The 17,957-nt window shown below is 39.8% G+C and overlaps 1 protein-coding gene across 9 annotated transcripts in view; it reads right to left on the bottom strand.

The window, feature by feature from the left end:
* Positions 1-17,957, bottom strand: part of NF1 (neurofibromin 1) — a 294,661-nt gene that overhangs the window by 148,620 nt on the left and 128,084 nt on the right. For all 9 annotated transcript variants that reach the window (XM_055131786.1, XM_055131777.1, XM_055131782.1 and 6 more), the window contains 5 exons: positions 17,745-17,861; positions 16,017-16,198; positions 15,687-15,898; positions 9,026-9,187; positions 8,781-8,884 (listed from right to left, as the gene is read on the bottom strand). In XM_055131786.1, the coding sequence (XP_054987761.1) occupies positions 8,781-8,884; positions 9,026-9,187; positions 15,687-15,898; positions 16,017-16,198; positions 17,745-17,861 (777 nt within the window). The remainder of the gene's footprint in view (positions 1-8,780; positions 8,885-9,025; positions 9,188-15,686; positions 15,899-16,016; positions 16,199-17,744; positions 17,862-17,957) is intronic.

The following is a 17,957-nucleotide window of genomic DNA, read 5'->3' as shown; positions in this document are numbered from 1 at the left end:
TAAGCATATTTCAAAAGCTCTTCTGATAATGCCATAGTAACAGACTCTTAGTAACAGCTGGAATAACAGGTAAAAAGTTCCAAGTGGGGGCAACTTGGGAAGAAACCTTGAAAACTAATTTTGTTAAGGTAAGCAGTGCACCTCCCCATTTTGTGGCGTGGTCTACATCTCTACCTCAGATAATATGTACTATCGGATCTCTCTGCTTCTGTTCTCTCTCTTTGTTCTCTCTCTCTCCTTCTCTCCTCCCTCTATGTCCTCCTCCCCAAACCCAAATAATCTCTAAATAAAGCTGTTTTACTTTACTTTTTCTCTCTTCCTGAAATTCTTTTCTGCGAGAGAATGGCGAAAGACCTGAAAAGTCTTGGTAAGAATTTAGGATTGACCTTCCTTTCCTGCAATTCCTTGCTTCAGCCTAGTCCGTGGCTCCCCAAGAAATCAGGTGGCAGGATTCATTTCACACACTGTGAAGGACAAGTGGACTGCAGGTGCAGGGGCTCACTGTAGACCGTACCAGTCCTAGATTTCCCCAGCCACTTCCCAGGTGACCTGGGTGGGTAGAGAAGAAGCAAGAGATTCCTCTCCTTTCCCCATTTCACATAAGTCACCTGCAACAAAAGCAAATCCCCCTCCAATAAAATAGCAATCATGGGGCCAGAGCGATAGTATACTGGGGAGGGCGTTTGCTTTGCACATGGTCAACCCAGGTTTGATCCCCGGCATCCCACATAGTTCCCTGAGCACCTCCAGGAGTAATTAATTCCTGACTGCAGAGCCAGGAGCAACCCCTGAGCATTGCTGGGTATTACCCAAAAAAGCAATAAATAAATAAATAAATAAATAGTTTTAAAAGTCTATTAGTATGTCTAAAGTAGTTCTTTTTTTTCTTAACGTAATTTGCTATTGTACTTAATTGTGGTTTTCAAAATGAAAATAAAATTAGCATACATTCCTTTTTTTTTGTATTTTTTTTCTTTTTTTAATTTATTTTTTAATTAGTGAGTCACAGTGAAGGTACAGTTACAGATTCACACATTTTTATTCTTGTTTTTCCCTCATGCAATGTTTAAGAGCCCATCTCTCCACCAGTGTCCATTCTCCACCACCAATGAACCCAGTATCCTTTCCACCCCCCCCCGTCCCATCCCCCCACCCCACCCCACCTATGTGGCGAGGCATTCCAATTTGATATCTCTCTTTCCTTTTGGTTGTTGTGGTTTGAAATATGGGTATTGAGTGGTCATCCTGTTCAGTCTCTAGTCTACTTTCAGCATGCATCTCCCTTCCCGCGCAGGATCTCCAATCACATACTACTTGGTGTTCCCCTATCTGGGATGACTTTCCCCAAGCATGTGAGGCCCGCTTCCAAGCTATGGAGCCAACCTCCTGGTATTATATACTACCATTCTTAGGTATTAGTCTCGTACTCTGTTGTTCTATATTCCACAGATGAGTGCAATCTTTCTATGTCTGTCCCTCTCTTTCTGGCTCATTTCACTTAGCATGATATGTCTAAAGTAGTTCTTTGAAAATAAATAAAAATAGCAATCACCTAATCTTTTATATACTTATTCAAATAGTTTATGAACACTTCATACCATTTAAAATGAGGATAAAGAGGGCTGGAGAGATGGTAAAGGAGATAAGGTGCTTGCATTGCATGTGGTAGATGGCAGTTCAGATCCCTGTTTTCATGTACAGATCCTAAGCACCACCAGGCATCACTCTTAAGCACGGAGCCAGGAGTATATCCTGAGCACTTCCTGGTGTGGCCCCAACCTCCCCCTAACAGCCCTGTGCATGCCTCCCCCCAAGAAAAAATGCTGTACTCTCTATAGATGTGTATTATATTGGTCTGAATTCAAAAGTATGAATACAACTAAATACAAAAAGAAATGCTAATCTTTTCTTGCTATTTAAAACCTGAATGAAATTTTACTCCTCTATATAAAATAAATGAACTCAGAATATGTCAAAAACTAAAAATAGACTATCTAAATATGGGGACTATATGCAGAGAAATCAGTTAAGAGTAGTGTTTCAAATCTAAGTTGTAGAGGGCTGGGAAGTTTTATGATTATAATAGGTAAGAAGAACAATTTAACAAGATCATAAAAAACTCCCACAGAGCTTGACAATTCTTTGTCGACACTGGGGAAATTTTTTCTTAGTGAGTCAACATAGCAGCAGGTACACTGCAGTTTATTTCAGGAGTCCCTCTAAAACACCATTGGGGTGGGGTGGGGATTGGGAAGCCTGAAGCTCTACTGAGCTACACTCAGGGCTTATACTGCTGGCTCTGCATGCATCGATCATGCCTGGCAGTCTCAGGGGACCATAAAAAAATCAACTCCATAAAGGTAAGTAGGCACTTGCCCATGGTGGGGCGTGGGGAGGGATGGCCCACATCTCCAACTGAGACATGCACTCTTGGCTCCCCCCTCAGAAGAAGTCCACGGTCTCTCTCATATATGTTGGGTTTTTTTTCCTTCCTCATACTCTCTAAATAAAACAGTTTTTATTTTACTATTTGTCTCCTTCTGAAATTCTTTTCTGTGAGGGAAGGTGACAGGACTGGAAAGTCTTGGTAAGAATTTAAGACTTTTCTTTTCCTGCAAAGACCAATTCCTTACTCCAGACTGGGTTCCATGGCTCCCTGAGAAATCAGGTGGCAGGGATTATTTCCCATGCCAGGCAGAACAAGTGGAACCCAGGTGCAGTTAGACAACCATCTCACGGGGCTGGTGAAATCACGCAATATAGCTGGAAGGGTTATCATGATACCCAAAATAGTTCAGTGGGAGAAAACCAGATGACTAGCTCAGTCATCTATGGAATATATAAGGAGGCAAAAAGAAATAGATAATGAATTTGAATAATGCTAAATCCTTGGCTTTAGATTTAGAAAATGATTAATAAGTAGTGGGGGAAGGTGAAGTGGATAAGGTTGGATCAGTAACATAAGGACAGTGGTAGAGGGTCATGGAAACTTCTCAGACAGCAGGGTGTAGTAGTCTTGCACATTAATAGAGTATTATAACCAGAGTACCTAGACTATAATGAGAATATTTTTAATAAAATATATTGGATTTCTATTGATGTAATGGCGAAGTACTACAGAGGAAAAGTACAATCAACAATTTTATGACTCCATCTCCTGTTTTATTGGTCCAGAGTCCCTAGCCTATGACCCTTTTTTCCCCCTCCATTGAATCACCATGAATTACAAAGTTACGAAGTTATTCATTATTCTGTCTCAGGTGTACAATGTTCCAACACAATCCGTTCACCAGTGTCTACTTCCCTCCACCAGTATCCCCAGTTTCTCTGAAGCCCCGAGCCTGCCTCTAAGGCAGGCACTGTTTTCTTTTTCTTTTTTCTATTAGGCACAGTGGCTTACTCTTACTGTGACCTTTTAAAGCAAATGAAAAGAGACTAAGGGATTTGGAGTTGGCTAACTGCCCATCCTCCAGGTGTGATAAGGCTCTGAGAGAAGTTATTTCCCTTGAGAGCAGGTCTTTATAAGGAAAAACAGTACACTACAGGCATTTTTCAAAATGACTGCTTTCCCCATTTCTCTGTTCAGAACACAAAAGTATTTTTCTACCATCTTCACTTTGTGAATCTGGTGAGACTTTATAAAAGTGAATTCCTAAAGACTAGGAATTGAAGTATTTTAATTATCAAACTATCCCGTATTCAGCCTGTAGTCAATTTGTCAATTATCTAAATGTTGCTAACAAAAATTGGCTCCAATATAAGTTTTCTTGATCAGCAAGAATTCTCTGGACATGCCCATCTCTCCAATTTTCATTAATTTGTTGTTGCTTTGGGATTGTTCTCAGGACTCACTCCTGGCTCTGTGCTCTGAGATCACTCCAGGGGGCCCATATGCCATGCTTGGGGATCCAACCCAGGTCAGCTGTGAGCAAGGAAACATCTTAACCCTTATGCTCATTCTCAGTCCCTCAACAGCTGTGGCTGTTTGCCCAGGTGACCTCAACATCTGATGGATCTGAGAAAAAAAAAAAGTTGTGAATTTTGTTTCCAGCTTTTTATTGTTGTAAACATGGACTATTGACTTCCAAGCTTTTCAAAATGGTGGCACAGCCTTTGGTTTGATTTTAAGAAGGAAAGTTTGGCTCTATTCGGCATCACCATGAAGCAGGCCTGCAGACTGTGGGGGTGGTGAGACATGCTAGTAAGAACTTCTCAGGAAGTAATAAAACCAAAGGTGCTTCAAAGAAGTTACTCCGTCACTAGCTCTAAAAGAACTCAAAAACTTACTTTGTGGACACAGGAACTGAGGCTGTTAAGAGTTCTCTGGTGTTTCAGAAAAGGCTGGACTCCTCCAGAGAGAAGCTCCAGAGAGAAGCTCTGGTGCTTAAAAAAAGGCTATGATAAGAACAGAAAGGCAAAGGGCCCACGAGACAGTACAGCTGGTTAGATGCTTGCTTTGTTTGAGGCTGACCAATTGGACGGTGGACCACAGGGGAAAATCCCTGAGCTCAGCGCCTGACACAAACCCTGAGCAACTGCAGATGTGGTCCAAAAACAAAACAAAAAAATATGAAAATGAATCCACCGAAAGTTCAAAACTTTTCATCACGACCACACCCTCGCATCAGAATTAACTACACAGAAAGCCCAACTGGGGGCAATTTGCAGGGGGAAACATATAAAACCAACTTTGCAAAGGCAAACGGAGTGTTTATACATGTCAGCTTGGGATCTCTAATTCTTTTTTTATGTTATGAGACACCCTCAACTTTTCCCATCTGAGGAAGTCCACATTCTCTAGACTTCATTTCTCTCCCTCTCTCCTTCCTCAGAACCTCTAAATAAAACTTCCTATTCATCTCCTCCTGAAATACTTTTTTTTTTTTTTTTGCCGGAAAGGTGACATACCCGAAAAGAAAGTGAGTGGAGGTTAGAGATGATTTTTCTTTCATTCCAAGAAATAGTGTACAGTGATTAAATGCTGTGTAGATCAAGGGGGACTTAGTCACAGTCTGATGATTGAAATGAAACTGGTGGAATGCAAGTGCTCCTGCTAAGTAGGTGCTCAAGGCAGACTCAATCAGCTGTGACCCTCCTGAGAACTTCCCCAGATGGCTAAGGTGGGTAAAGGGGAAGGCACTAGACTCTGCTCTTGAAGCTATTACCTCTCTACTCCCCATATGTCACCTGTAATGTAACAGTGCTTAATATAGTAGATTTTTTTTAGGCAATCAGTTCATTTTATCACTAAATTATCTAACCTTTAGAAAATGAAACTGCTTAATACTACCAAGTACAATGTAGGATAACATTGGGTTTGTCCTTTCAGCCTTGCCGCAGGGAACTTAGTTTACCTTAAAGCAATGTCCTTTATTTATGGACACAGGAAGACAGTTAATATTATGTTTTGTAGATTGAGAGTTGATTGACTCCAGTAATACTTACTCCTAGGCACCTGCTTTCTCGACTCAGTTGCTCTTAGTTCCTAGCATCCCAAAAGCAGGGTCCCGACGAGGGACTGAATGGAACCAGGGCAAGCTGTGAACTACCCTGGCATCAAAATGGGCGAGACCAAAGCACCACAATACTCAACTATAAATTGAGAGCATGGTCATAGACAAATGCTGTCATGATCCAAAAGTCATGACGAGACTAGGACCCTACTGGGGTTAGGAAGACTAACCTGGCCTGAAGACTATGGTCTGGAATATATACCGAAATGTCCTCAGGAAGAACCAAACTTTAAGTTTGATATATCTCTTACTATGCTCATACAGAATGACACTGCTAGAAATATTAGAAGTAAACTTACTGTAACTATTTCCGTGAATTACTAGCTGAGCAAAGAAGAAAGTGACACACCCTGGATAGGATCCTGCCTTAAAGTGAATCTCCTAGTAATCTGGAGTGGTCTTACCCCTCTTTGTTGATTTGTTAATGTTCAACCCACCTTTGTGTCACGACCCTATGTGACTGCTATATAAACTAAGACTGTAAGAGAAGTAGCGGGAGAAGACACAGAAGCAGAGCACAAAGCGAAAGAATCAGGGAGTCGTCAGAGCCAGAAGCAAGGAAAAGAAAGAGCACAAACCGAGTCAGAAGTAGGAGTCAGAGTCAGAAGCAAGAGTCAGAGTCAGAAGTGAGAGCGAGAAGGGCTCCAGAGGGAGAAGCTGAAGGGCTTCAGAGAGAGAAGCAGAAGGGTTCTGGAGAGAGAGAGCTTGAAAGAAGAGAGTTTGGAAGAGACCAGAGGAGACTACAGATTACAGAGACAGAGACAGAGAGACAGACAGAAGAGAGCACAGCATCACACACAGAAGCAGAGCACAAGGAGGAGCCACCCCAATCCGGTCTATATACAGCGGCTCGAGAGTGGTGAGAGAGAGCACCGCCCTGAGAGCCCCAGAACACAACATGCGTTATTGTCCGCTTCTGCGCGAGCACGCGTTTGTATTTTTCACAGTATAAGATGATGTTAAAAGAATGTTAAGTTTTAATTACATTATTTTCACCAAAATTAGCTAATTTAGCTTAGGCTTTATATTTAGCTGATCAATATTATAGTTGTCATTGTATCACTGCCACTGTCATCCCATTGCTCATTGATTTGCTCAAGCGGGCACGAGTAACTTCTCCATTGTGAGACTTGTTACTGTTTTTGGCATATCGAATACACCATGGGTACCTTGTCAGGCTCTACCGTGCCACAAGATACTCTTGGTAGCTTGCCGGGCTCTCCAAGAGGGGCGGAGGAACCGAATCCGGGTCAGCCGCATGCAAGGCAAACGCCCTATCCCCTGTGCTATTGCTCCAGCCCATTATAGTTGATACTTCAGCAAATACAGAGTCAAAAATATCAACCAGAACCTAGTTGTTAAATAAACAATTATTTAGAAAGAGAAATCAAAGTTCTGAACTTGAAAACAGAAAATGAAATAACAGTAAGGTCCTAAGAGAAAGGTAAGGAATATGACTTAGGAAAAGCAAGCATAATGTACCAGTTTAAAGTTCATTCATACAATATTTTGGAAAGGTCAACTCTAAGCATGAAACCATGCTAAAGAGAAAAGACAGGGAAATGAACAAAATGTAAGAGCTAATAGAACAGTCAAAATTAAGAGTCAAAGAATACAGAATAAAAATTAATTTATTTTGAACGGAGAGATATTAGAGGAGGTAAGATGCTTGCCCTGCAATTCTAGTTAGATCTCTGACACTGCATATGGTCCACTGATCACTGACAGATATGGTTTAAAATTTTTCTGATTTTTACGATGGGGAGGGGAGGGCTGCATGAGGGGATAATACTGGCAATGCTCAGAAGGCCATACAGTGCCTGGCATTGACACACATCCCTGCTTTTTAAACTGCACCTTGCCTTATTACCCGCTGGCCTCTTCCCTTTCTCAAAGTAACCAATTATAGGTGGAGTAGTAAGACAAAAACCATAAACAATTTTTTTTTAAATGCCAAGGATGAGAACCTCAGCACCATTCTCTCCATTCTACATATGTCTTCAAGAAGGGTCTATTCTGTTCTGCTCTCTATTTGAGTAGTAAAAAGTTTGACAGACTCTGTGATAGAGGGCTGTAGTTTTCCAGCTATGCAAAGAATGAGATAGATGAGTCTAATTTGAGATGAAGAGTTAGCAAGCCACAGAATCTAAAGACAGCTTTCCTGATCATTTTTATCAGAAATATCTGATTCCTTAGTATTTCCTCCCCATTTCTTCTTCTGCCACCCTATTGGAAGGGGGACTATTTGCTTTCAACCACAATACACAACATGTGTCAAACTACTTGGAAAAACAAGTATACTAAAATTACAAAGAACAAATAAAATAATGATAAAAAGTGATGGCAAATTATAATTAGACAATTCTATGTTGCAGCCAATTTGGGAATAATTGGTTTCTAAGAAAGTGACACTAAGGTTTATATTTCATTACAGCAAATGACTTGAAAATAAATAAAACAATTCCACACAATAAATAGGAAGGCACTACAAAAGTCAATGGGATCAGCATGGTATTAGTTATATAATGGTATTGTCAAATTATGAGATATTATGCAGTAATGGAAAGAATGGGATTAAAAAACTCTAAGACACAAGGTTAAATTTTATTTTGTGGGCCACATCCAGAGGTGCTCAGGGATCACTCCTGCCAGGGTTCAGGGGACCAAATGGGATGCTGGGGATCAAACCTGTGTTGGCCAGGTACAAGGCAAGGGGTCTACCTGTTGAACTCCCACTCCAGCTCCAGGGTTAAGTCTTAATAGTTTTAATTATAAGTCATTATTTACAGTATCTTACCACTTATATTAAGCATTTACATTAAAACATATTGTTTCTACAACTAGGTAGTGAACACAAAAGCACTGAAAAAGTGAGAGAACAAACTAAATGAACAACAGTGCTATGTCTCTGGAGTTGGTATGCAATGATATCAGTAATTTTTTTTTTTTTTTTTACTTTTCGGGTCACACCTGGTGATGCACAGGGCTTACTCCTGGCTCATGCACTCAGGAACCTCTCCTGGAGGTGCTCGGGGGACCATATGGGATGCTGGGAATTGAACCCCAGTTGGTTGCGTGTAAGGTAAATGCCCTAATCGCTGTGCTATCACTCCAGTCCAGTATCAGTAATTTTTTTTAAATAAAAATGTATAGGTGTGTAACTGCATAATTTAAAAATAATTTTCAAGATCATCATAAACTTTTGAGTGTCTTGCCTCATGTTGCTATAGAGGAAAAACAGCAAATGGAGATGAGAGGATGACAAACCTTGTAGGATCCACTTCAAAGCTAACATGCTGCCAGTCAGAGGAAGTGATCACAACTCGTAATAAAGGATCTAGAAGCTTTTGTAGGTAGGTAGCACCATATACCTAAAGAAATGCAAAATAAGAATTGATTATGCCAGCTTCATATGCCTGCATTAAAAAAGACATTCTGTTCTCTACATTCTGTATGTAATCATCATGTGGCCTACCTTCAAACTTGAAAGGAAAAAAAAAATGGCTACAAACCTTGAAACAGAAGGTCATTATTTTACTGGCTAAACTGTTGCCACGGAAAAGAGTCTGCATGGAGTCTGCCAATTCTACTTCTTTAGAAAACATGTTCCAGAGCAATTGGTAGAGTAAATGTCGAGAATCAAACAGAGTCACTAAAACTCGAGCAAGTTCATCCTGAGAACAAAACAAAACTGTGTTAATGTGAATAATGCCCCCCTACTTTTTTTTAATTAAGCAGGAAAGTGAAAGGCAAATCCAAAGTTGACAATCACCTGCTGTACTGAGGTAAATGGTGATAAAATTAATATTTCCTTTGGGATTTATCTGTGTACATTTATCTTTGGCAGATGACTTTCTATATGTCTACAGTAACTGTTAATTCTAAGGATTAACTGCTAAAAGATAAGAGAGTGGAAAGTGCAGGCTAGCAAATATAACCTTAGGCAATTTGGGTAAAAGACACTTAAAAACCTCTGTTTTATTACCACCTACTGTAAAATAGGAGAGGTCTCCAATGATCAGACTGTTAAAAAGAATCAAAGCAATACAAACACCTGTGTCTAAATAAATGTCTCTACATCACATATACTAGTAGAGGCACAACACAATGAAGAAGCAAGGTAAGAAAAATGTAATATGGGGCTGTAAAAATAGTACAGCAGGTAGGATGCTTGTCTTGCACATGGCCAACGCAGGTTCTGTCCCTGGCACCTCATAGGATCACCCAGCCCACCAGGAGTAATCCCCAAATGCAGAGCCATGAATAAGCAGTCCTGGTCATTATAAGATACGGTGCAAGGGAAAAAAAAAATGAAAAGGAAAGGGAAAGGGAACGGAAAAGAAAGGAAAGGAGAATGATATTCTAATGAGAGAAAATTCCAAATAGCTGTCTTAAGGAAACTACAACAAAATGCAAGAAAACTCAGACAGTTCAGTGAGCTCAGGAATAAAATAAATATTTTTGATGCAGAGATCTTACCCATAAAAAAAAATTTAAAAATTCTGGAGCTTAATAGCAGGAAATGATATGAAAAAGGTAGTTGAGGACCAGAGAGATAGTGCAGTGGGGTAAGGCACTTGCTCTGCCTGTGGTCGACTCAAGTTCAATACCCAGCACCCCATAATGGGCCCCTGTGCACTGCCAGGAGTGATCCCTGAGCACAGAGTCAGGAATAAGCCCTGAGTACTGTTGGAAAACACTGAAGGAAAAATAAAAAGAGAATATTTTATCTAGCAAAGTTATCCTTCAGATGTGAAGGAAAAATAGACTTTCCCAAAAAATAACAAAAGCTAAAGGAGTTTATTACCATAGAACTGTCTTACAAGAAATGTTGAAGGGAATTTGTCTACCAGAGTAAAAAGACACAGAACTTTGAGCAATGTGATAATAAGACAAAATAAAAAAACAGCAACTACTTCATAATAGAGACTAAAGGGAAGAAACACTAAAACAACTATAGGTGAGGTAAAGTTACGTATACCAAAACATAGATGTCAGCACTACTGTAAATTGTCTTTACGTAACTATAATAAATTTTTTAATTGAAAAATAATAAATAAAACCAACTATGGGCCAGGGAGATCACTCAAAAGGCGATAGTGCATGCTGGAGGCCTGCAGTCCCCCAAGCACTTGCCAAGCACCAAGGCAGGTATAGCTCCCCAGTACCACTGGGTGTGGCCTGAAAAAGAAACAATGCAAATAGAAGATAAAATAGTAGCAGTAAGACCTCATATGTCAACAATACTAAATATAGACAGACACTGGTATGTGCCACTGGATGCTCACACTTGAATAAGGTCTAACTAACAGAAATGACAGCAACAGCCTCAATGTGGCAAAAAAAAAAAAAAAACAACCTTAAGATAAAGGGCCAGAGAGAGCTCGAAACAGGCCAGTGCTTAGTATGCAGGACTCGTGGGTTCAGTCTCTGGTGCTACTTGGTCCCTTGAACACTGCCAGGAGCAACCTCTCAGAATGGAGCCAAGAAAAAGCTCCTGCCAGGTGTGGCTCAAACTAATGCCCCAGATAAAATGAAAAAGTAAGATGCAGTCCATCTTGAGCTACCTTCAGGAAACCTTTTTCAATTCTAAGGAAAAATGTAGGTTCAAAGTAAAGAGGTCTAAGGTTCTCCAAGAGGAGGGAGACAAAAGCAGCTAAACTTAAACCAGATAAAACCCAGCAACAAAAATGAGACAAATTAAATAATGATAAAGGAGTTAATCCATCAAGAAGACATTACAGTTACTGATATATATGTACCAAATGCAAGAACACCAAAACAAAGCAAATAGAGACCGACAAGGAGAAACTGACAGTAAAATTAAAGCAGGGGACTTTAATATCCCAGTTATATTAGTGGGTAGATTATTCAGACAAAAAGTCAATATGAAAAATGACCTTCAATGACATATTTGGCTAAGTGGACAAAATATATAAAGAATATATCACCCAAAGGCAACAGAACAATTTTTCAAGTACACGTGTCCTCAAGGAAAGGCCATATGCTGGAATAAAAAATAAATCTCAATAAATTTACAAAACAATTCAAGCATCTTTTCTCATTAAAACTGTATCAAACTAGAAATATATCATAGGAGAAAGTTGAAAATACCACAAATATGTAAAAATTAAAACATTATACTACTAAACATGTAGTCAATGAAGAAACAAAGTATACTAAGACAAAATACAACTTATTAGGACCTAAGGGATGAAGCAAAAATATTAATAAGGAATTTTTATAGTAGTACAGCTTTATCTTAAAAATACATATATAAGATGAAGAAATGAAGAGATTTCCGTACTTCAGGACTAGAAGAATTAACATTGTTAAAATGAGCTTTTATTGCTCTGTTGTCTGGGGGCTACCCTAGCAGTTCTCAAGGATTATTCCAGTTTGTTGTTAAGGGACTGCTCCGGGAAGTGCCTGGAGGTACAATGATGTGCTGGAGATCAAACCTGAGCCTCCCACATGCAAAGTATGTGCTCCAGCTCTTTGAGTCATCACTCCTCAACAAAATGACTACGTTTCTAAAACAATATAAAGGAATATAATGCAACCCCTGTCAAAATTACAATAAAATTTTCTACAGAAATATAACAAAAAATTGTACCATTACAAATATTACTATAGAACCATAAAAGACTCTCATGGAGCTCAGACAGCTCGATGGGCTGGAGGCTGTAGGTTTGATCCCTGGTACCGTACACCATGTCCATCCTGCCCCCAACCTCCACCTCAGAACTTCTGGATCCAAGCAGCACTGCACCACCAGGTCTATATAGTGGCTCCAAGGTATCTTAGACATTGCTTGGGAGGAACCTGCAACCCACCCCCGACATAAAAAAAAAAAATTTTAACTAGAAAGCAATCTTGAGAAAAAAAGAACAAAAATGGAAGTAACACATTTCCCTGGATTTAAATCATACTATTATAGTATCCTAAACAGTACTGTAATAGGATAAAAGAACACTAAGGTCAATGGAACAGACTTGAAAACCAGAAAAAAACAATATTATATGGACAATCAGTTTATACAAAGCAATCAGGAATACACAATGAAGGAACATTTCTTCAATATACAGTGCGAATACTGGTCAGTGACATGCTAGGGGATAAATCTAGACTAACATCTTAGACTGTATAATTCAACAAGTATGGAGAGGATAAAAATAACATTAAAGTCAATGGAACAGAACAGAAAACTGATTTAAAAATATGGAGAGGATCTCAAGAAACATTTCACCAAAGACAACAGGCACATGAAAAGAGATCTTCATTAATCATTAATACAAAAATTCTAATCAAAACCATAATGTGATATAACACACCTGCAAGAATAGTTATTAGCTAAAAGACAACGGTTGGAACAAAAATACAGCAGGGAGGTCACTTGCCTTCCGTGCAGCCAACCCGAGTTTGATCCCTAAGTGCCCCTAGCCCTCCAGGAGCCCTCCAGAAATGGTCCCTGAGTTCAGAGCCAGAAGTGAGTGAGTACTGCCAGGTGTGGCACAAAACCCAAAACAAACAAAAAAGACAATAACCAAAAAGTATTCACAAGAATATGGAGAAAGAAAACTTTCTACATTGTTGAAGGGAATGTAAATTAGAGTGACCTCCATGGAAAATAGTATGAAAATACCTCAAAGATTTAAGAACAGTGATGCCAAGCGACTTAGATATTAGACCTGGATAATACTAATCCAATAAGATCAATATACTTCAATATTTATTACAGAATCATTTACAATAATCAAGATAAGAAAATGTCCATTAACAAATGCATGGATAGGGGGCTGGAGTGATAGCACAGAGGGCAGGGCGTTTGCCTTGCACATGGCCGACCCAGGTTCGATTCCCAGCATCCCATATGGCCCCCCGAGCATCGCCAGGAGTAATTCCTGAGTGCATGAGCCAGGAGTAACCCCTGTGCATCCCCAGGTGTGACCCAAAAACCAAAAAAAAAAAAAAAGCATGGATAAAGAAGTTATATGTACACATACTATTAAAAAGATAAGTACACAGTATGTATGCGTACAACGGAATACTATTACCTGGGCAAAAAGGTTGAAATCCTGCCATTTGCAACAACATGAATAGACAGTGTGGATATTACACTAAGTGAAAAAGAGTTTTAAAGAAGACAAATACTGGGCTGGAGCAATAGCACAGCAGGTAGGGTGTTTGCCTTGCACATGGCCGACCCGGGTTCAATTCCCAGCATCTCATATGGTCCCCTGAGCACCGCCAGGAGTAATTCCTGAGCGCAGAGCCAGGAGTAAGCCCTGTGCATCGCTGGTGTGACCCAAAAAGTGAAAAATAAAAATAAAAAAAGAAGACAAATACTGTATGACTTCACAAATGGGAAATATAAAGAAACAAAATAAATAATGCCCCTTGCCCTCCCCTCCCTTAGGTACAGAGAATAGATTGGTGGTTATCAGAGGGAAAAAGGATAGGCAGTGTGTAAAAATACGTAGAAAAGTGTAATTATATAGTGGTAGAATAAAACTGATTTTTAAATATAATAATAGGAAAACCAGTTTTAATTATATAAATCTCTGTTGCATACCTGAAACATCTACAATAGTTAAAAATTTTAAACCAATGTTACTTCAGTAAAAATTTACTTTAAAAAAAAATGAGCCAGGAAGATAGCACAGAGGTGAAGGTTCTTGCCTTGATTAAGGCCAACCCTAATTTGAATCCCTAGCATCACAAATGGCTCAATGAGTATACTGGTCCCTCCCAAAGTTAAAATAAAAACATATTTTAAAAAATTAAAAGCATGGCTGAGAGATAAAGAACAGAGGATAAGGTGCTTGCCTTGCATGTGGCCAATCCGGGTTTAATCCCTGGCACCCCATACGGACCCTTGAATATTGCCAAGAGTATTCCCTGGTTGTAGAGCCAGGAGTGACCCCTGAGTATCACCAGATGTGGTCCCAAAACAAAATAAATAAAATTAAAAAACAAGTGATATCTAAACTAAAACAAAAAATAAATCAGCAGTTTATAAGATCAGGAAAGAAGCATTTCAGGAGGTGGCGGCAGCCACTGACTGCAGCACCAAGGTGACTGAGGCAGGAATAAACCAATCTGTTTGGTGACCCATGACATTTAAGTCAGGTGAACAAGATGGCAAATAACATACTGTCAGAGATGAGACTGGGCCCAAATTAGTACTAAGTTTAGGTTTTAGTTTGAGTATAAGGAATAAAATAGTATAGCATATAAATAAAAACAAAATAACAAATCTACAGGCAGTAAAAGATTACCTTATTACTATCTAAAAAACCATTCTGGGTATGATATTAATTAAATAGCTTCCCAAGGAATAATCCTCTCGAATTTTTAGTATAATATATGGAAGGTATGGTTTTAGGAAATCTTTCATTGAGACCAAATAGCCTATAGTATTTGTAACAAACATAACTTCAAATGCAAAATATGCTAATTTTTTGTTTAATTATACAGGACCAGAGTGTATAGGAGGTAACACACTTGCCTTCCATGGGGCCAACTTCAGTTTAACCCCTGGCACCACATATGGCTACCCTGAACACCAAGTCAGGAGTAACCCCTGCGCATCAGTGTGTGGCCTAAAACCACCCCTCCAAAAAAAAATTCACAAAAACTGAACACTGAAAGAATATTTGTAAATATTTATAAACCTCCAGTTTATAAATCATGAGTTCTACTTCTGCATTACAAAACTAAATGTGAGCATTTACCCTAAGTACCTTTTAAAATAATCACACAATGCACAGTTTCAACAATTCTAACCACCTTATTTAATATATAAAGACACCAGTGGTTTAAAATGGAGGCACAGTGGAGGGGAGGTGTTGGGTGCACCACCAGGGAGCAAACCTAAAGCCTCACACATGCAAGGCAAGTACTCTACTGCTGAGCTACACCTCAGCTGGTTTTTATTATTTTGATCAGTGCCTACATGGAATTTTTCAGTAGAATGGGATGAACTAGAATGCCAGTGAAGGCTAGCTCTAAGCTATGCTGCCATAGCTGAAAATCACTCAAAAACATTTCAAGTTTCTTTCGGCTCTAAAGCTTTAGCAATTCATTCAACAAACATTTATTGAACCAATGTATTTTGAAGCATCTGCTATGTGGCAGTACTCTTCTTTCCCACTTATTCCATTCACTTACCCACTGAGAACAAGGGACCACATTGGCCAGAGCCATAGCTATAGGAAGTTCTCCCTGATCACCCATCATCGTGACCAGTTCCACCAGTCTCTCAAACCGATCTGCCAACACCGTTTCTGCAAGTGTGTCAAATTCTGTGCCTTGCTGGAGGATTTTTGTCAGAACTTCCATAAATGTAGCTCTTGTCTGGAGATCTTTGTGATAACCTAAACCTGATATGGACACACAGATGCAAATTTACTAGTATGGCTTTCTTAAAGTAATTTTACTTGTCTAACATGCCAGTTCCTATGTTTTATATTGCTGTATGAAGCTTTTATTTTATCTCACCTATCGAATGCATGAGGCCACTGTCCACATTAGCATTGAGTAAGTTTGACATTGCAAGGACTGTGCAGTGCCTCAGCGATGCCAACCGACGAGACATACCACGTTTCCTGCCACCTGTTTGTACATTTTCATCTTCGACTTCACTACAGTCATTCAAAAGGTTCATAAACAATGTGAAATACCTGGGAATTAAAAACATTGATCTTTACACAGGAAAAGGCTGTATCAAGAACATAGTGAATCAGACATTCTGAAATCATCACAAGTGCATCATGTAAGTGGTTGTGGGAATGTGTTTCTGTCCTGTTTGGGGTGGGGGTCGTAATTAGTCAACATGGCTCATTATGAAATGTTGAATGTGATTTCAATCACAAGTCTTAACACAAGCCAAAGAAAGGCAAGGTTTTCTGATAAAAGCATCATTTTCTGTGTCTAGCATGCAAATTAGTGGTCCAAGTAGCTTGGGCAATGCCAATTCAAATGATCTGAAGAGGCAAACTGGGTTTTAACATCAATAGAAAATTCACAAATCAGCCAGAGAAACAGTACAGGAACTGAGGCATTTTCCCTGTGTGCTGCTAACCTCAAGTTAGATCCCCAGCACCACATATGGTGCCCCTGAGCACTGCCAGGAGTGACTCCTAAGCACAGAATCAGGAGTAGCCTGAGGACCACGAGCTGTGGCCCCAAAACCACACACACACAAAATTCACAAATCATATTACTTTCATTAAAAACTATACAACAGGGGCAGGGGACATAGCTCAGTAGCAGAGCATATGCCTTGTATGTGTGAAGCCCTGAATAACTGTCCCAGCATTGCCCCAAAACAAAAAACTACAAAAATGTGCATCAGTTTGAAAGACCTGCAGCACCTGCTTCTCGACTGCCAAGATTTCTACAGCACATACAAAAGCAGATGTCTTTCTGTGAGTCTGACTGTGGCAACCCAGACTAGGTGGGCAGGTAGGAGAAAATAAGGGATGCACACAATCTGTACTTAGTAAGAGCCTCTTTTACCACAAAGAATAAAAAAACTGAGCTTACAAAGGGTGCTGGAAAATTATTCTGCTGTTTGTTGCTTAGTTGCACTTATAAGAAGTAGAAAAATACAGTTAATTAAAAGAAGCAAGGATTCCTTCTCTGATCCTTAAAAAAATAATAATAAAATAACTGGAAACCACACTACAAGGCCCCATAAAGACAGCTCTCTGGGGGCAAAAAATGGCAATGTGAAGCCATGAACGCTATCCCCAGCACTTGCCCACATGTGCCAAGCACAGTTCTGAGAGTTCTGCAGCCTGGAGACCCCAGTATCACAACAGAGGGTGTGGTCCCTGCACCCTCCACACATCCAGCGAGCACTAGAACCAGGAATGCGACTACCAGTGAGCACCACAGCTACAGTGTGACTCCCCAAAAGCACCGAGACCACATGTCTGAGCACCACCACCCGATGTATGAGCACATAACCAAGCATGTGTGACTGGCACCCCACCAGTCACTGCAACAACAGCAACAAAATGAAAGGAGAGAGAAAATTTAGCAACTATAAATCACACTTGTCTTCCTATTTCAGTTCTGTAATAGGGGGAATTTCTTTATGCATGTGGTGTATTGTATGGGACAGCAGCTATAATATCAAAGCAATTATGTCCAATTATTTGTAACTTTGGTTATGCTTTGTTTAGTTGTTGTGGGGCTTTGTTTTCTGTGGCTGAAATTTACTTAAGAAATAACTGTGATTTGGCTTCCATCAATTCCACACCATCTCCTTCCTCAGGCTGTAGCGGGAGACCAGCCAGGAGTGAAACCACAGCCTCCATGCTTGCCTGGTCCAAGTCTCTAAAGAAAAAAAATTACGGTCAGTTGTTTTTCAGGTTCTTCTACCCCAACCTCCTTTCAGTAACTTCTTTCTAGGGAACACAAACTTTTGGAACT

Source organism: Sorex araneus, chromosome 3, assembly GCF_027595985.1.
Source record: "Sorex araneus isolate mSorAra2 chromosome 3, mSorAra2.pri, whole genome shotgun sequence".
NCBI classification, from domain to species: domain Eukaryota; kingdom Metazoa; phylum Chordata; class Mammalia; order Eulipotyphla; family Soricidae; genus Sorex; species Sorex araneus.
This window is presented reverse-complemented; position numbering and strand designations above follow the sequence as displayed.